Genomic DNA, 20,073 nt, shown 5'->3' on the forward strand with positions numbered 1-20,073 from the left:
TTTCTCTATAAGGATTAGATTTACTTTCTCTACTTGAAGTAGGTTTACTTGCTCTACAAGTATTTCTCTTCTATGAATAGGCTTGCTTATTATGTAAAATTAACTCATTGCATTATTATCAAATCAGAGAATTCTCTTTCAAATACTCTGCGGAGTTTTATCTTTCTTTTAGCCTGCAGGCTTGTTTTTATCTTTTTGGGTAGAAGACGAAGACGCTGCTCTTTGATTAGTTACCTTAGTCTTCCGCTAAGTCACTAAGGGAGTCCCACTCTCCGACTACTCTGGAAGCAAACAGAGTCTTTCACCCAGAGCAACAGCCCCTAAGGCAAAAATAGGGTTTTCCGGAAAGAAAATATCCCACCCAGAGGAAGACAGGTCGGAGGAGCAAAAAATTGCACTGCTCACATGGGCAGACCCAACAACCACCGGACACTCCATTGCCAAGTTGCCCACTCGGTGCTCGTCCTTGGGGCCAGGAACTGACAAAGGTAAAGAAACTGAAAACATATTGGGTTCCAAACCCGGTCCAGAAACGTGAACCGAAACCAAATCCAAACATGGATCCAAACCGGCACCCAAACCCTCATGGCCCAACAAAACGGCCATGTTTTGCATCCCTTTGGGCATCAAGTCCAGCCCCACAAAGAGGCCTTCAACCAACCCAACTAAGGCCCGGTCCAGCTCAGTTCGAAGGTGCCCTAAATGAAGCTTCACCCAACCCTTCAACTTCTTCATCCTCAACAATGAGACAGCCGCCGCTTGAGATTGTGCCGCTAGCGAAGGTGCTGCCAGAGGAACGCTCTTCTGCTTCTACTGAACCTCTAGATCATAGCAATCCACCGCTAAACGCTGCTCAACTCCGCCATGCCCCGACTCAAAACAGGCCAACACCGGGAACACGTCAAGGAAGCACGAAGACAGAAACTTCAGCCCACGAGATGTCAATCGCAGCACATCCGAGAAGGACCATCCAAAAAATTCCCCAAAAGCTCTCACTTCGACCTCAGTCTGCTTTCCCAGCAAGGATGGAAACTCAGAGGCCACGGACCTAGACTGATCTCTCTGAAACACCAGAATCAATCACATCTCACCCACAAACCGACGCCAACCCCACCCATTTTGGCCCTCAGGGAGCCAGATAATCCCTTTCCATCCACCCTCGGTGTAGATGGCCACCTCCAAAAATCTTCCTGCCTTGTTACCGCCCCCACGAACCATCAACACCTTCGCATCCTCACAGTGACACTAGACCGTATCTTCCTTCACAGGAGACAGAGCTGCCTCTTCCACCGTATTGACCAACTAGGATGAACTATGAAGACCCACAAAAATGACCCCTACGAAACCCTTCCTCCTTTCCTCTAGCCGCAAATCAGAGAACCCTTCCTTCGCCGTAAAGCAGAAGGCTTTTCCTTCAATGAAGAAGCGTCGCTCAATAACAAACTCACTCACCGAACCGATCTCCAAACACTCCGAGACATGGCCGCACACCCCTCACGGTCAACTAGATCAGTTCGAAACACTCAAGAGATCTCTGGGATGAAAAAGGGAGTTGAACCCTAGCCTGCGCTAAAACGCACCACCGCTAGGGCAAATGGAGGGGAGACAAAAAGGAAAAACGAAGGAGAGAGAAGAGAGAAGAGAGTTTTTTTTGTTTGTCGTTTTACGGTGCGCAATTTTTTTTTTTTTTTTTTGCAGCAGTTCTAATTCTAGGTGTGCAGTTATGCTAATTTATATGAATTACGCATTCTTCTTTATAGTCTTCATTATAGTATTATACCATCCAAAAATACAAAAGTTTCAGCACATATCAAGACAACATTGTCACTAGCAGGGACTGTAGATCTCGTATAAATTAAAGCCTGGACCCCGCATAGATCTTGGTACGAAGTTGTTCAGTTACTAGTTCAATGGTAACCACAAAACAATTTTAAGGCAATAATAAATATAGGTATTGTGACATAAAAGCTGCTGATATCTTACATGGAACGAACCGCTGAAACATCAACTGGTGGACCTCCCTCAATTGTATTAATTATCTCTAAAATGACAGGTGCAGGATCACCCTTGTACAATTGAAGAGCTTGCCTGAAAACAATTGAATAGGAAAAATAAAGAATAAGACCATCTGTATCCCCACTTGAGAGGAATGGGAGACAGAGAGAACATATATTGTCTGAAACATTTCTAAGCAAACATAAATTTGACATACTTAAACTTCACCCGAGCTTGTGCATAGCGCTCCATCCGAATCAACGCATGTCCCCATGCATTCCACACAGGCACAACATCAATCTGAGAGAGGCCCCAAATATTCATAAGCTGAATACCACTACAGACCATCAGAGTGAACTACAACAATAATCAGGCATAATGTTTACCTTACACTTTTTGCAAGTATATACAGCCATGCTGTATCGTTCATCGACAATCAACCTGTCACGGAGACGCGCCGATGACTCCTTATCAGCAATATCATCAAGAGAAGCAGCAATTCCTGATCCCGAGAGGCTTTGAAGCAGCTCAGCACGTCCTAGCCAGATGTCTGCCTGTGTGAGAAGTTCAGATAACTCATCTGTGGACTGACTACCCACACTGGAGCTACCAGCATCAGATGATGCATCATCGGCATCCCTACTTCTTTCAGAATTAATTAACATATCACTAACCCCTGTAAGCTTTCTCAGCATGTATCTACAATATAGTAGTCCCTGACATGCAACAGGGAAAATATCACTCAGCATTACAAACTAAACCACATGTAAAGCAAATCGGACAACAATCCCATAATCATCTGAATGTAAGGGAAGCAAAAGTGCATATTGCCTATTTTGACCTTGGATTTTAATAACTAACATATGATACACAAAGATAGTAGAAAACCATTGCTTCACATTACATGGACTCCAGGGGATGGGCAAAGGTAATACCTGTACAATTGTCTCCGTGGCATGGTATGCTCGACCAATTGTTTCCATGGATGCATTCTCAGGCAACTGTTGGGAGCTCAACACATTCTTCATCTGATTAATACACAAATCCAGGGCACTTTTGGCAGACACTAACTCATCAGAGCACAGAGAAAGCAGTGCCTATAAACAGAACACCCAAGCATTCAGAAGACTCACAGCAGCATGCATAAAATATAAGATCATTTATGCACAAATCACCAACGAAATAGAAGTTATAAACTCCAAAGCAAAAAGAAGCCACTTACTACATCTTCTGTCTTATGATGCTTCAGCAGGAGAAAAAAATATCACAATTTTCAACAGACATATAAGCCACAACTTCTCAAAAATCTCTTACAAGGTATTTAGATATATTCAAAATTTGGTCAAACAAAAATAGTAACATATACCAGAGCTACAGTTTAAGTGAAAATATGCATGATTAACCCACAACTGCACTTATATAACCTGATATACAAATAGTAAAAACACCATCCTTGTTTGCTAGTTTGTGGTGCACCAATAATATTAAAGAAATATACTTAATAATACAGCCAAACACTCTAAATATGGTGCCTGACCTATCCCACCTTTTTTTTTTTTCTTTTTTTTTTTATAAGTAATTTTGTATCATTAATAAATCGTAGAGGAGCGCAACCCTAGTACACAGGGAGTATACAAGAGAACCCCTAATAAGAATAAGCCAAAGATGAACTCCTAGATTGGATCAGTGACATGCTCCTATTTGAGCTTGAGACAAACAATATCCCACTCGCAGAATGAGTTATATGCACCAAATCACTCTCACTTATCTTGACTAATGCTCATCTTAGTCTAGATTTAAAGTAATAGGCTATCCATATAAAAAAAGCACCAGCACTAAATTGATAATTCATATATACTACACGCTACTAAGCTGCCAACATGAACCAAACATGTTTCACCTGTTTCACTAGTATACCTTAAAGAGAGTAATGTCAGGGGCACTTTCATATCTGTGAGATGCACGAACAGCTTCATCCTTAACTTCATCACCTGTCAGCATCCATTCCTCAGCAATTGAAACAGAAGGAAGCCGTTCTTGCCCTTCTGCAGGATATGATGAAACACGATCCTCTTGAATTCCAGTCATAGCCTCCCATGCAACTCTTTCAGATGAAGTCAAACCAGAATTCTTTCTTTTCCGATAAACATCTTTAGGAGCAGCCTTGTCTCCAGTATTTCGTGGAGCCCAAGAAAAAGCTCTCCGAGCCTCTTTTTGCAAGTTACTTAGACTGCTGCTAAAAGATGACCTTGCAGGACCACCTGATCTTGTTTTCTGCCTAGCCCTTGTTCCAGACACGGATATCCGATGTTCTCTGGGGGGAGAGATAATACTGACAGTAATAGCTTTTACAGCATATGCAATAATTACGTTGCTGTTTCTCAACGAAGGAAATTCTTTAAGGATCTGTTGACAAATATAATCCAAACATAATGCTCGTTGCATAAATAACAGAGGATTTTTTTTTTTTTAATTTAAAAAGACATGATCAGCAAGTATTCCAACCTATATGATTAATTATAATTAATTTTGTTGAACTGCTATTTATCCTAAAAGCTTAAGCCGATAGGAAGAGGTAAATTTAATCACTTAATCATTACTTTAACACTCCCCCTCACATATGTGCATTTTTAATAGGTGAGGCCCAACACGTGAAATATTTAATTTAAATGGGAGTGAATTAACGGAATCAAGGTTCAATCTCAAGACCTTTTACTCTGATACCATATTAAACTACCATTTATCCTAAAAGCTTAAGCTTATAGGAAGAAGTAAATTTAATCACTTAATCATTACTTTAACAATTTTGAAGAAGAATTGATGTTAATTAAGGCATCTAATCAGCTCTCCAGCAGATCAATCCCATTATTAATGATGCCCTTCACCCCTTGGACCAGATCCCCCTTTGCTCCACTCACAAAGTCCATTGCAGTACCAACTGGCTTAAACATAACCAGGTGGGCCGCCTCCACTGTGATTAGCGGAAACATTCCCATTTTTTTCTCTTCCTCCTATTGATGTGGTCCCTTTTAAGTGACCTCACCCCTGTAATCTCCTCCACCGCCCACCCCCAATCCCCTTTGTTTCTTTTTGTTTGTTTTCCCATCTCTTTGTTTCCCATGTATTCCTTTGTTTCTATTTTTTTTGTTCTGGTATATTTACTCAAAAAAAAAAAAAAAAAAAAAAAAAAAAAAAAAGAGTAAGGATTACAGTACCAGAGCAGCAGATTGTAGTTGTTTCCTCATCAGAAGCACCTCCAGGATCAAATGAGGGTGTTCATGCAACGAAGAACATCTTTGCTGCCATGGCAAAGGCAAGGCAGCCAGAACACGAAGACCTAAAGCCCATGAGTTAAGCCGCGAAACCTCAATATCTGACAGATTTCCTTCTCTTCGCTTCAGAAAGAAGTGAACCTTTGAAAGGCACAAAAGAAAGTCATAATGAAGAAACACAAATTTCAATACCCAAATAACACATTGAATGTTATTAAATCACATCTCCGAGAAAGAGGACACGTAATTACAAGAAGTTGCTTTGACCGTAAATTGGGTAACAACTGCATTGCACCCATGGCAACAGGTAGTGCATCATCGGAGTCACGTAGAGAAGAAAGAAACCGTGAAGCTTCTGCTGGACCCCCACCATTGAGAGGATCCGCAGTGAGAAGCTTCACAAGTTGCCGGCCCTGCAGTTCTCTCCGCAAATCTATGGATAATCCTGCACTTTCAGCCACTTCTAAAGCAGCAGAAACAGCTCCTTTTCCAGCTAATCTAAGTGCCAAGCCTTCAGGATCTTCCTTACATTCGGCTTCAACCTGTCATTTAACGAGTATTATGGTTAAATAACTCCAAGCAGGACTTAGACCACTTTTTTTATTCCATGTTTTTCATCTTAATTTAGATACAAGAGAGAATAACAACCTCTTGCCAGCTACTATAATGGTCATCTGCACCTAGTATGTGGCTGTACCTCTGCAAGGCTTGTTTCATTTGGAAGACCTAAGCAACCAAAAAAACTATCTCACCAAGGAAAAGTAATGGGCAAAAGCAGAAATATTAATGCTAAAGGAATCATATAAAGCTTCAAGCAAAAGAATCAATACAAATTAAAAAAAATTACGATAAAGCAAATAACAAATAAAACCAGCACCTCATTTCTAAGCTGATCGCTTTGTGGCAGGTGGCAGCTGCACATGGTCAAAACATCCAAAGCAGCATCAAGTTCCCATCTGTGCATATACCTGGAGTAAAATGTGTCTAAAACATTACGGCCTACAGGAATAAGCATACCAAATATTCCGCATAAATCATCATTTACACATATACATCCCCATTAGAGGTGTAGAACAGAAGATATTATAAGATTGAGATATTGTGAGAAGGGTTTTTGCTGATAGTAAATTGTGAGGTAATAAATAGCAAAACACAAATAAAAAATAGAAGGGGAAAAAAAAGGTCACATCTGTACGTGTGTGTGCACATATCAAAAACCAGGAGTAATACTTTCAAATTTCATAAGGAGATCGGATCACAGTTCCAGCCATATCATGCCCACCCCCCTTTTTTTTTTGATAAGTAATCAGCAGACTTTATTAAAAGCGTAGGCGCCCCAAAGTACACTGGGAGTATATAAAGAAGATCACCTAACTAGAAGGGGAAAAACGTACAAGGAAATCATCAAAGCTAAACGACACTGGAAAGACAAACGCTACAGTCCAAAGATACAAAGTATGGAAACAATAGGATAAAATGTCCTCAAAGGACCTCTCCAAGTCCTCGAAACACCTATTATTTCTCTTTCTCCATAAGCACCAAAAAAAACAAGTAGGCACCATCTTCCAGACCGCAACACTCCCCCCCTTACCTGAAGACCACCAACAAGCCAGCAACTCGACGACCCTACCAGGCATCACCCACGATAACCCAAAGCGACCAAAAAAGGCACTCCACAGAGCAGACGCAACCTCACAATGCAGAAGAAGATGATCCACCGTCTCCTCGCTCTTCTTGCACATACAACATCTGTTCACAACAATCACATGTCGCTTCCTGAGATTATCTAAGGTCAGAATTTTTTCCCAAGCCGCTGACCTTGCAAAGAAAGCTGCCCTTGGAGGAGCCTGTGTCCGCCACACACTCTTCCATGGAAACCTCCTCCCTTCCGAACACGCCAATGAGAAAAAGAGAGACTTGACCTTGAAATAACCTCTTTTGGAGGGTGTCCACCATAATCTATCTTCAGACCCTCGACTCACCCTAGCTGCATGCAGCATCTGGAAGAAAGAGGTAAAGACATCCACCTACCAGTCATGAGCCTCTCTAGAAAAACTCACATTCCACTAATTGGACCCACCTATCATCTCCAAGTTATCCGCAACTGAGGCCTCCTTCGCACAAGCAATACTAAAAAGAATCGGGAAAGCTATCCTGAGGGCTATATCTCCACACCACCAATCATGCCAAAAGCTAACCCTAGTCCCATCCCCCACTACAAATCTCGTAAAGCCTTTGAAAGTATCCCACCCTTTCCTAATATTCTTCCATAGCCCCACCCCAAATGCTCTTCCAGGCTCAACAGAACACCACCCTCCCCATAAGCTTCCATACTTCGAATCTACCACCATTCTCCACCAAGCATCTCTCTCCGTCCCATATCGCCATAACCATTTCCCTAAAAGAGCGCGATTGAACACCAATAAATTCCTAATTCCCAACCCTCCTTCCTTGATCGGAGTGCAAACCTGTGACCACTTCACCAAGTGGTACTTAAACTCCTCACCTATCCCACCCCATAAGAAATTGCGTTGAAGCTTCTCAATGCGCTTAGCAACACTCACCAGAATAGGGAATAAAGACGAGTAATAAGTGGGCAAGTTAGCGAGAATGCTCTTGATAAAGGTGACCCTACCCCCCTTCGACAAATACACCATTTTCCAACTGGCCAACCGATGTTCGATCTTCTCGATAACTCCATCCCAAATCTGCTTGGACTTACAAGAGCCTCCCAATGGGAGACCAAGATACTTCACTGGCAAAGTAACGGCCTCACACCCTAAAATACCAGCTAACAACTCCACTTGCTCCACATTCCCCACCGGAATTAGCATCGACTTAGCCAAATTAACCTTCAAACCGGATGCACCTTCAAACCACAAAAACACACTCCGCAAATAGCGTAACTGGGCGGGCCTAGCATTGCAAAAAATCAAGGTATCATCGGCAAATAAAAGATGAGAGACAATAGTATTGCCGACTTTGAAGCCTTCTACCAACCCCCCCTGAACCGCCGCAGAAATCATCCTACTCAAAGCCTCCATCACAAAAACAAACAACAAAGGAGAGAGGGGATCCCCTTGTCTCAAACCCCTGGAGCTACTAAAAAATCCTTTAGGAGACCCATTTACCAGAATCGAAAACCGCACCGAAAATATGCAATGATGAATCCAAGAACACCATAAACCTCCAAAACCACACCTCCTTATCAAGTACATCAAAAAACCCCAGTTCACATGATCATAAGCTTTTTCCAAGTCCATTTTGCACATAATCCCTGGCTCCCCAGATCTCAGCCTACTACCAAGGCATTCATTAGCAATCAAGATAGGATCTAGAATCTGCCTACCTTTGATAAAAGCATTTTGCGACTTGGAGATGATCTTATCCAACACAAGCTTCAATCTATTAGCTAAGACTTTGGCAATTATTTTGTAGATACCTCCCACAAGGCTAATAGGGCGGAAATCTTTAAGATTGATGGCACCGGGAATCTTTGGAATAAGCGAAATGAAAGAAGCATTGAAGCTCTTTACAAACCTTCCTCTGGCATGAAAAGCCCGAAACACCTTCATAATATCCTCCCTCACCACCTCCCAGCATGCTTGGAAGAAAGCCATAGAAAACCCATCGGGGCCCGGTGCCTTATTGCCATTCATCTTAAACACGACCTTTTTTACCTCTTCCTCTTCAAAATCTCTCTCCAACCAGCTGGCCTCCCCCTCCGAAATGGAATCGAAAGAAATACCATCAACCATGGGCCTCCAACTGTGCTTCTCAGCAAAGAGCTTTTGATAGAACTCAACAATATGCTCACTAATCTCGTCTTGATTGGAAGTAGTATCCCCGACCATAAGAGTCTCTATCGAGTTAGATCTTCTGTTAGAGTTGGCTATGGAGTGAAAAAATTTAGTGCACTTGTCTCCTTCCTTCAACCAATGCACCCTAGATTTCTGCCTCCAACTAATCTCCTCCATAAGTGTACACTTCTCTAACTCTTGAACAATCTCGGCCTTCCTCAATAACTCCTCCTCATCCAAAGCCCTACTTTCTTCATACTCATCGAATGCCCGAAGATCTTCAAGAAGAGTCCTCTTATTCCTCCCAATGTTTCCAAACACCTCCTCATTCCATGCCTTCAAGTTCAACTTCAAGGCCTTGAGCTTGCAAGCGAGAACAAAGCTTGGCGTACCTTGGAACTCATAGGAATCCCACCATTGTTTGACTAAGGCAACAAACCCTTCCGCTTTAAGCCACATATTCTCGAACCTAAATGGCCTTTTCCCTTGGGAAACCTCCCCCAACTCAAGAATGATTGGAAAGTGATCCGAGCAAATACGAGGGAGCCTCTTCTGCCTCGCCCCTGGAAACCAAGCTTCCAAATCTGGGGAAACAAGAAACCGATCAATCCTAGACCACAAGGGAGGATCTTGAGAAACCGACCAAGTGAAAGCACCCCCAACAAGAGGAAGGTCCATGAGCCCTTGTTCAGAAATAAAATTAGAGAAACCCATCATAGCAGAATCTAGACGAGCTCCACCTGATCTTTCACTAGGGAATCGAGTCACATTGAAATCTCCGCCAATACACCACGGCAAATTCCACCAACTAAGAACGCCAGCCAGCTCATCCCAAAGAAACCTCCTATCCCTATCAAAGTTAGGACCGTACACCCCTGCATACGCCCAAGCCGAGAGATCGACCACATTCTTGAAAGACACGGCCAAGGAGTAAGTCCCTACACAAACATCGACTTTCTCCACCACCCTAGTATCCCACATGATCAAAATACCACCCGAGGCCCCACAAGAATCCAAACAACACCAATCCACATGATTTCGCCAAACTAAACCTGAAACACCAACCCACCCCCCTTTTTTTCTTACCTCTTTACATGTACGCCCAAAACACAATGGAAATGGAAATAGAAACAAACACCAAACTGAACCTGAAACAAGTGGGTTTCCCAACCCAAGGTTCCACCACTAGACCTTTAAAACAAACCAAGTTCTGATGGTATTTTAGAAACCATCAACCCTAAAAGCTTAAGTAGTCAGGATGTGAAACAATTATATATATCAAGTAGACACTAACTGTGCAACGATTTTAAACTCTTAGATATAAAATAGCACGGGCTAACCAGGAGAAGAGAAGAACTGCTTCACATTTGAAAAACCAAATCAAAAAGAGAAGCTGGTCATAAACAATTATATATGTGTATCTCAACTATCAGCAAGCATTCATCACAATAATGGAAAAGAGCCATACATACTTGAGGACAAGCCTAGCAGCCAGCTGTTTATCCTTCAACCGCAGGCAATACTGCCAACTATTGCTCCAGACGTTATGGCCGCCATACCCTTGAGGTTGTCCAGAGATTGAATGGCTCTCTTCCCCACGTTCAATGAGTAGTTGAAGTAAACGGTCTGATGCTCCATTACTTAGAAAGCGATCCGAAAGTGCAAGAGCATCCATTAGCTTTCCTTCATCAATCAACCTATCAAAGAGAACAAAGAGTGCCAAAAACATTATTCTAATTATTGGGGAAGAAAAAAGAACAACAACCCACTAAAACCTAAAACCTAGCCCCCGCGCCCAACCCCAAAAGAAAATAAAAGGGGAAAAGAATGGTGAGGAAAATTTTTAGTAGGATATGCCACTAATTTTGTTTATTTTGTCGTGTCTAACACATATTACATGCAAATTAGAAAAATGAAACTGCATGTTTCTGACCAATATCCCATGAAGAACTACATAAAAGAATTCCTAGAGGCTTAAAATGCAATTCATAATAACACAGAAACTTTCTACTAATATCTAGGCTTTGATGCATCTTCATTTGTTCCTTTTTTACTTCCATCAACAGAGCCATCATACAATTCTTATTGTCATTTTATCCGTCATATACAAGGGTCGAATTTACCAGATATAGCTGAACAAGAAATTCACCGAAGGATCCTGGTTATTATTACATTTCGAACGAGTATATTAGGACACATCACACTTGAAAATCATATACAACAACGGAACAAAGATGACCAAAGAAGATAACTGAGAAGACCAAAAAGTGAACTATTGATATATAGTTAAGGGACACTGAAACAAGAGATAATTAGCAGTGATACCGTTCAACGGCTTTCACATAGGGTTCTTCATTCTCCCAATTGAAAGAAAGAAAAACCGTAGTATCAAGATCAGCAACCTCAGATTTTGATGAATCATGCCAAGACTCAGGAGCTGCAACCCGCTCACCAATGGAGTTTTGCAAAGCTGTTGAAATATTACTGGACACAATGTCATCAACTTCTGACTCTGTGTCATTGTCATGCTCGCGGAGTCTCTTAACAGCAGATCTTGCTTCGGGTTTAAGCTTGGCATCATCAGCTGTTTGATTGGTTGCTACAGCAAATTCTGAGACTCGATGAAGGTTAGTTTGCATTTGTATCCATCGATTTAAAGTTGGGAACCTGAACATCAAAATACAAGGTTAAACTACATGACCATAATGTAAATCATCAGGTGTAAATTACTCCCCCAGCGTGTATCTTACCTCTCAGATTGATCGAGTGCAAATTCATAAAATAACCTGTCAGCATCAGGTGCCTGAAGCAGTCCATCATTGAAAGAAGATTCACTGCCAGAGTACAATATACTGCTCCCAAAAACAGATGCTAGGACAGCCCTCACTGGAGACATTTTAACCAAATGTTTTACTATATCTAATTGGAGAGGGTATAGCGGGATTCCAGGTGTTGCCGAGGAACGGGTGTAACAATTGGGTTTAGCTTCTTTAGATGAGGGGGAGAGTGCTCTATTTTCAGAGCCGCTCTTATGGCAGGCAGGAATGACAGGAATGCAGGCCCATCCATGACCAGATCGTGGAGGATAAACTGGAGGTACACATGCAGAAATCACTTCATGCACAAAATCAGCACCCATAATTTCAGCTACCTTTACAGCTGCATCAGTGCTGCCTCGATCAAAGACCAGACGAGTTAAAAGCTGCAAGATACAACAATAAGACATCATCATATTTATGATCCTAGGGAAATGTAGATATGCTTACTCCTTAAAGCATTAACATGTAATTGAGGCTCACTGAAAACTTATGTTGTACTTTAGAACCTTACTTCCTACTTGTCTTTGCTGAAGTTTAAGCCAGATCAGTCATTACATATATAGTTATCCGCAGGCACGTAGGGGTAGGATTTCAACGGTATTAAAGCAAAAGTTAAAGAACTGTTGACAGTTTCTGTACTTAAAAGATATCACTGTGTTACAGTTGAATTTGAATCTAGCTAATCAAAATTTCTATTTCACTCATACATAAATAACCATTCTACCCTTATCTATATAAAAATAAAAAATAAAATAAAAAAATAAAAAAATAAAAAAACATACAAAATCACTCTACACATGGTTTACAATTAACAGGATAAAATCATATTTATTGGAAATATAGAGCTTGACCTATCAATGCTGTGATTCAATGACTGGCCAACTGGAAAGAAAATAAATAAATAAATATATAAATATATATACACACACACACAGTATATTTTAGTAACATGCAGAAATTACCACAAATAATAAAAACCAAAATTTAAGCATGCAATAAGAGGGCATTCCCCAAATATATCATCAGTGTCATCATTCATAGAAACCAAATTCCTTGGTTATGTTTGCCAATGCATTGTATACTTGTTTTTTGTATTCAGTTTGAATTTCTCAGTCTTCTCACACACCTTAACAAACAACTCAAAATTCAAGATACTTCCCAAAATGCAAAACATTTCTTATAAAACTGTATTCTTACCTTATTGTAGTGATATTTTGACAAATCAGGTACTCAATTTTACAGGGGTATGAGATAACTTATTATTATTATTTTTTTTTTTTTGAAAAAAAAAGAAGGATTAGAGTATTTGCGTGGCCACCCAAGAGGAGGAGGGGTGGCCGTGCAGCCACTCTCTTTTTTTTTTTGAATTTATAAATTTTTTTATAAGTAAAGAGTACAGCTCCACAACTCTATGGGTTTTCTCAAAATAAGCAAATGTACTCCATAGAAGACATTTTCTCAAGTATGGACCCACCAAAATACATTTCTAAAAACACTTCTTACCTTTTTGTCACATCAAAACACCAAAATCCCAAAGCACCTAACCAAATACATTAACAAACAAAACCCTTGAAATTATGTTTGCTTGAACATTATTCATGACGTGAAAAACTAATAATTGAATAGGCATATATTCAACTCGTAAAAATATGTAATATATGTAGGGCAAGTCAACAGGTATGACTTAAATAATTATCACGTAGTGTCATGATTCCTCATCGTATAAACTTTTGTGTGCAAGCATGTAACTGGTCAGTGTATACACAAGTAAATTTTTGTGGAATAACATATTAGGACATATTCTTCAGTTCCAAAGTGATGCACTCTAACATGCAGGCCATGCTAATGATGTATTTTTCATCTATATTATTTCTCCCCAATGTTTAGAAGAAAGTCCAAATTTATTCTACACCATGCCCCTTATCACTCTGGAAGGCTTCCAGAAGCATTTCCATTATTCGAAAAATTACCCCACAATGCAATTGGAGGCAGAAATATCTGTAAACAAAAAAATGAAGATAATCTTCAAGAAATAAAAGATCTTACATCCTTAGGCCATTCGAACACGAGTGAAAAAAAGTTGAAATCATGAGTTGTATCAGTCCCATCAACTATGTCACCAATCGCAGCAATATGGAGAATAAATTGTGACAGATATGTTGTGGGCTTGGTACTTAATGGACCAAACAATCTCTTCCCAGAATCTTTGATATCATAGCCAACAGACTGTGCCCCAGTTTCCCCAGCCATTGAACTTAAGGGTTTCTGTTTCACAGCTCTTAATCCAAGCCCAAGAATCCCATCCTTTTCAAAATTAGAGAGAACCTTTCTATCAGAATATGGGCCTTCCCCTTTAGGAAAATTGGGTTCTGTTTCTTCATCAGCAACAGCCCTTGCAAGATTATGAAGTTTACCTACAATTTTACAGGATAAAGACACCTTAAGCCATATAGTAAATAGTAAAAGTTTAGCCTATAGCTCCCCAACTCAAAAAAATGGAAGTCCAAAAAGAAATTTCAGTAGTCCATAACAGACCCTACCCCAAAAGAAAGTCAAATGGAAAAAGTACCGCTCAAAAACTGCCGCTTGCCCCTGTGAGCATCTTCAATCATCTGATGTAGCATACCAAGAGCACGTTCTCTTTGCCCCTGTCGGTGTGTCTCCTTAGATGAAGAAATGATAATATCCCCAGACAAAAAGGCCAGAAGGGGAGGAGGGTTATCCTGGAGCAGAGCATGGAACAGGATCAATAACCAAATAAACATATTCTTACCGACAGTTTGTAAAAGTTCTATAATAAAAATTTAAGATTGACATAAATACGGAGAGAATTCTCTATACAGATTCATGTTTCCTCAGTCAATTAAAACTGGAATTTTCGAACGAGTTCCCACTCTGCATATTCATAACCACACCAGTAGTAAATGGGCTGACAGAAACTCCCTCTCCAAATATTAAAAAAGAAAAAAAAAAAAAAAAAAAAAAAAAAAAAACCATGCATGCATGAATAATATTGTACCTGTTCCAAGAACTCAAGTAAACGCTTGAGGACACGCCGTGAAACAGAAATCACTCCAACTTCAAGGATTTGATCCCAGTATGTGGATCCCATCTTTGGAGAACTTCCTGGATATATCTCAGATAACATAACTTGCGCCTAGAGATATACAAGTTAATGCATAATGTTAAATAACAACACAGCACAACATCTAACTAGTAGGGAACTATGGCTAAAAACATCAAAAGACGAAGTAAAAAGAAACCATTCCAAAAAATTATTGAGATAAGGAAACTGAAAAAAGTCAAGATGTGGCAGATGCAGGGTATCAAAATTCAATAGTATTATATTCCCTACAAGCAAACAAAGTCATCAGTGATCAATGATAACAACAAGGGCAGATCATACTCTTTCAAAAACTAATATTGTTCTTGCATATTAACTTCCTACTTAAGAAATGAATGCCTGCATCTTGAAAACGTTTACGGGATAAGCTTTGTGAAAGGAAATTAATAACATTGGTGACAATTTTTGTATTCGTTCAATATGAATCACTACGTAGTACGAAAACAGAACCAAAAAAAAAAAAAAAGACCGGGAATAATATTAATTTCTCACAAAAGTTTAAATAGCATGAAACTGGTGCAACTGTCATTCCATCAAAAATTCCTCGACATTTTCTTAAAAACTCTGCTTATTTACTGGGGATCTAGAAAATCAAAATAGTACTTGAAAACCAAGACAAACATTATTAGAAGAAAAAGAAATGTCATCATATGACTACAGCCACACCAAGTAAGAACTATATATTTGTAGATAAGTGAGCCATACCTGAGTCAGAAGCTGTTGGGACATCTTTGCTGACCTTGCAGAAGTAGCAGCAACATCAATACAAAGAAGAATCTGCCAGGAAATACACATACATCAGCCTATAATCACATAAAAAGAAACTTGGGTATTCACTTTTTACAGAGATTCAGAATAGGGGAATAGAGAATTGACATTGTGAGCACTTACTGCAGCCAAAGGACCTAACTGGGAGCGTAAAGAGGCAAAATCTAGATCTTGTACTGCAGAAGTTCCATCAGCAGCACGAGAGACTACATCTTCTACCTGGAAAAGATAATGTGTGAATATATATATATATATATATATATATATATATATATATATATATATATATAGTTTGTGAGAAACAATAAAAAAATAAAAAAAAAAAAAAAAAAAAAAGGCAAAAATCATAATTTCACATATGAGAGGAAAATTAAAGGAAAACTGCAACCAAGACAATATTCATTCAGAAGTAAACAAGAGTACTCAAATACTGAAACATTAATATTGTACCTATAGGATGGTTTGGTAGGAAATATCAACTTCTAAGATAAGACAATCACCTCTAGACCAAGTATGAAGGCTTTTTGTGTCCAAGAATAAGTGTCTTTGGTAGTTTATTATGCTACTAGTGCCTTAATTCTATTTTATAATTGCCATTTTTTTTTTTAAGTTTCTTCAGTTAGGGTTTTTCTATAATTTCAGAATCTAATAGACAAACAATCACCATCTCCACCAAAATAGGGTTTGAAAGGACCATTGCAAAGAGCATTCAATCACTGTCCTTCTTCAAGTACATCCTTTAAAAGAAGCCCAAATTTTAACCTCAAATTGACTTTGAGAAAAGCCAACCTCTCAAGATACACACCTTGAACCAGGCCTCCAGCCAGCACTGATAATGCAGACCAGAATCCCCTTTTTGTTGGTATGAAGGCCAGTATCTCACTTGCATAAAACCTAGGGGGACTACTGTTCCACAAAAGGAAAACTATGGATTAAACATGGTACAGTAACGACGTAGTCGGAGGACATGGACACTTAGAATTTATAGTAAAATAAGATAATAAGACCCAACAAACACTTTGTCGCATCACTTCAATACAGATACAGTAACGATCGTAGCCTTCTCTGGTACCTTCTAGTGCATCAGGATCGAATTGGTCATAAACATGGTAGGGTGCAGCTCTTGGAAAAGCCCAGCATACCCCTGATTGAGATGGGTCTCCAAGCTCTCCCTTTGCCATTTGGTGTTGCATCATTAAGAACCACCTCATTTATCCTGATTTGCGTAACTCAGACACTTGTTTCTGAACCAAAACATCTTATGAGAAGTCATCAGACCCATAGCTTTAGTCTTTGAAAAGCCATGCAATAGGTGCAGCACCGATTATACGCTCTAACCTCCAACCATTGGGAGGCACCACCAAACCCTTCATCTAGAACTGCAAATGTGATTAACAAGTGTCCCACCCAAAGATAGGCACTTGATAAATAACAATATGTATTGCTCTTACTCATCCAATATTTTATTTTATCTCCTTTAACTTAAGCCCAAAATGCGAAATTCCAATACTAATCTTCATGACAACAACTCTACCCCAACTTTTTGACATATCAGTAGAGTCCTAATGATCAATTCTTGTTTGTATCTTATCTTACCAACTCTAGACTCGCCTACATTGCAGTTTGAATGTCTGACTCAACTAAGGTTAAGCCCAAATTCCTCATTTCTCTAACACTCTTTTCAGGAAAATCCCCAGCTTAGTCCCTGTATATTGTTTCTACACTGAACTAACCACGCTATTTCAAACTCTCCAGTATCATGGAGAACAAGGCCTTGGCACCTTGATTCTTTGAACCAACAGCTTCCACTTATTACAGTATGAAATGATGAAGGCCAAGAGCTCACACAACATTCGAGAATCTCCCACATGACCAAAAGCTCACATAATACTTGAGAAATATCCCACATAATGAGATGAACTACCACTCCTCAGTTAAACATACTGACAGGTGTAGTGGGAAATGTTTCAAGAGCAATTGCTTTGCAAAACAAGAGAACACTAATTCTGTATAATTTGCTGTACCAGGCCTAATTGAGTCTAATTCCTTCCAGATCTGCATATTGCAGAATACTGATCAACTCCCCTGTCGAACCAAAACAAGTGAAAAACCAGTCAGGCTCTAGCCCAACACCTACTACAGGGCTGAAGGAACCCTAAGACCAAGAGAAACACCATTCCTTTGCCAACTATAAAGGAAGTCTACTCTGCAGCCAACAGTTTAACCAGGTATGGCTGCAAATTTAGCTTTTCAAGTAACAGTTTTCTTATAGACAACAATGACCATCATAACTTTCACTTGCTACCTCTGGTTTCTTATGCATCCAATAACAATATATGAAGTTATCCCCTAAAACAACCTTCAATAATGATAGGGAAACAGCAATCACATTGATGCGAAATACGGTTCAGTTACATCATTTGCTAAAAGCTATGGGAAAATAAGAAAGGTCAAAGGGGTGACTAGTGCATCAAAGAAAACTTCAAGAACAGAATCATATATAAACCATGGAATTTCTTTTTTTTTATAAGTAATGTTGTATATATCAAAAGTGTAGAGGGGCACAACCCTATTATACAAGAAGTATAAAAAGAGAGCGCCTAATTAGAAGGTGAGAAAAGAATAAGAAACTCAGAAAAACTAGTCACTAATGGAGCTAACCATGGAATCTCTGATGTTATGACATGTGACCACATACCTCGACCGAGTGACTGGGCAGGAAATATGTCCACCAATTACTAAATAATGTTATGTTACTGGAAGTGCATTCGATAGGCTAAATTCGGTTAAGGCCAAATCACACATTACCAACCAAAAGTTAGATACTATAACAGCCTCCAATGTTTACATCTACAGTTCCATTTAAGTAGAGTTTAAAAGAGAGAGAGAGAGAGAGAGAGAGAGAGAGAAATACTTGTAGATGTACAACAATATACAGATATTAATACTTTGTGAAAGCATAAAATCTAGAATTAAATAATTGAACAATCTGAATCATACAGATGCTCTTCTGAAGGCACTATCAACCCATTCAACTAATTCAAGGGTAGCTTTGTCTTCAGCGGATAACGAAAATCGATGAACTGCTTCTTCTCCAATGTCATACTTTGCTCTTTGCATGCAACTGCACAGTAAAAGAACATAATTGTACTCACCTTTTTTTTTTTTGATAAGTAAATGTATTATAAAGCAAAGGCGCAAAGGGGCGCAACCCATTTACACGGGCGGTATAAAAAGAGAGCGCCTAAGAGGGAAATAAGGTATTGACCTTAGCACAATAAGGTATTGACATCATCAGTTGACCAATTAAAAGATAATTTACTATCTGTTGGATATCTAGCCACTTTCAACAATTCTCTACAGTTACGGATGCAAGACGCCTCACTTGGGGTCCTCATCCGATGTCTAGCTGGCCACAAGACCCAGAAATCAAGTGCAATCACATAAAAACTGCTTTGCCCCTAGCCTGACCCTTCAATTTTAATAATTTCAATCAAATCTGCCCCCGACCCAAGCAAGTATATTCAGGTCCAACCACAGAGATGGGTTAGGGCGAACTCAACTAAAAGTACTAAATGCATATAGACATTATGGATAAGCTAGCGCATTTATATACACAAACACACACACAAAGAAAGAGTAAAAAAAATTTTTGATAGGTAATATCAATTAATATAAAAGCGTAAAGGGGCTCAACCCATGTACACAGGAAGTATACAATAGAGCCCACGTATGCAATAGCTATTAAGCTGAAAATAAAGCACATAAGTCTAAAAATTCCACAAGCGTTGAAGCTTGCGACGAATGCCACATTACTCTCCATGAGAACAGTGTTTAGAGCACCCTTTTCTTCAACTCTATAAGTCCAACATCTCTGTCCTCAAAACTCAGTGCATTCCTTTCTCTCCATAAGCACCACATTACACATAAAGGGGCCATTCTCCAAATTTGCAAAACTATACGATTACCCCTTTGTCCTCTCCAACTTCCCAAACAATCCTTCATCTTACTTGGCATCACCCACATAACACCAAACAACTGAAAAACCATGTTCCATAGCTCTATAGCAACCTCACACTGCAGTAATAAATGATCAATTGATTCACCACTATGCTTGCACATACAACACCACACTATCACTATAATGTTCTTTTTACGTAAATTGTCCAATGTTAATATTTTACCCAGAACCGCTATCCACACAAAAAAATTCACGCTCGATTGAACTAAATCAAATTCTTTACCCCTAATCCCCCCACCTCCATCGGCATGCAAACCTTGGACCAGTTTACCAA

At 39.6% G+C, this 20,073-nt stretch overlaps 1 protein-coding gene across 2 annotated transcripts in view; it reads right to left on the reverse strand.

Moving 5' to 3' along the window:
- The window catches only part of LOC132190698 (zinc finger FYVE domain protein), a 105,509-nt gene that overhangs the window by 66,104 nt on the left and 19,332 nt on the right, over positions 1-20,073 (reverse strand). For both annotated transcript variants that reach the window (XM_059605742.2, XM_088510315.1), the window contains exons 9-26: positions 18,779-18,902; positions 15,902-15,997; positions 15,716-15,787; positions 14,906-15,043; positions 14,456-14,609; positions 13,933-14,300; positions 11,818-12,269; positions 11,393-11,734; positions 10,540-10,764; positions 6,145-6,235; positions 5,916-5,993; positions 5,519-5,809; positions 5,211-5,408; positions 3,913-4,401; positions 2,931-3,092; positions 2,382-2,711; positions 2,213-2,295; positions 1,984-2,088 (exon numbers count right to left, since the gene is read on the reverse strand). In XM_059605742.2, coding sequence (XP_059461725.2) covers positions 1,984-2,088; positions 2,213-2,295; positions 2,382-2,711; positions 2,931-3,092; positions 3,913-4,401; positions 5,211-5,408; positions 5,519-5,809; positions 5,916-5,993; positions 6,145-6,235; positions 10,540-10,764; positions 11,393-11,734; positions 11,818-12,269; positions 13,933-14,300; positions 14,456-14,609; positions 14,906-15,043; positions 15,716-15,787; positions 15,902-15,997; positions 18,779-18,902 — 3,798 coding nt within the window. The remainder of the gene's footprint in view (positions 1-1,983; positions 2,089-2,212; positions 2,296-2,381; positions 2,712-2,930; positions 3,093-3,912; positions 4,402-5,210; positions 5,409-5,518; positions 5,810-5,915; positions 5,994-6,144; positions 6,236-10,539; positions 10,765-11,392; positions 11,735-11,817; positions 12,270-13,932; positions 14,301-14,455; positions 14,610-14,905; positions 15,044-15,715; positions 15,788-15,901; positions 15,998-18,778; positions 18,903-20,073) is intronic.

Source organism: Corylus avellana, chromosome 9, assembly GCF_965113065.1.
Source record: "Corylus avellana chromosome 9, dhCorAvel1.hap1.2, whole genome shotgun sequence".
NCBI classification, from domain to species: Eukaryota; Viridiplantae; Streptophyta; class Magnoliopsida; order Fagales; family Betulaceae; genus Corylus; species Corylus avellana.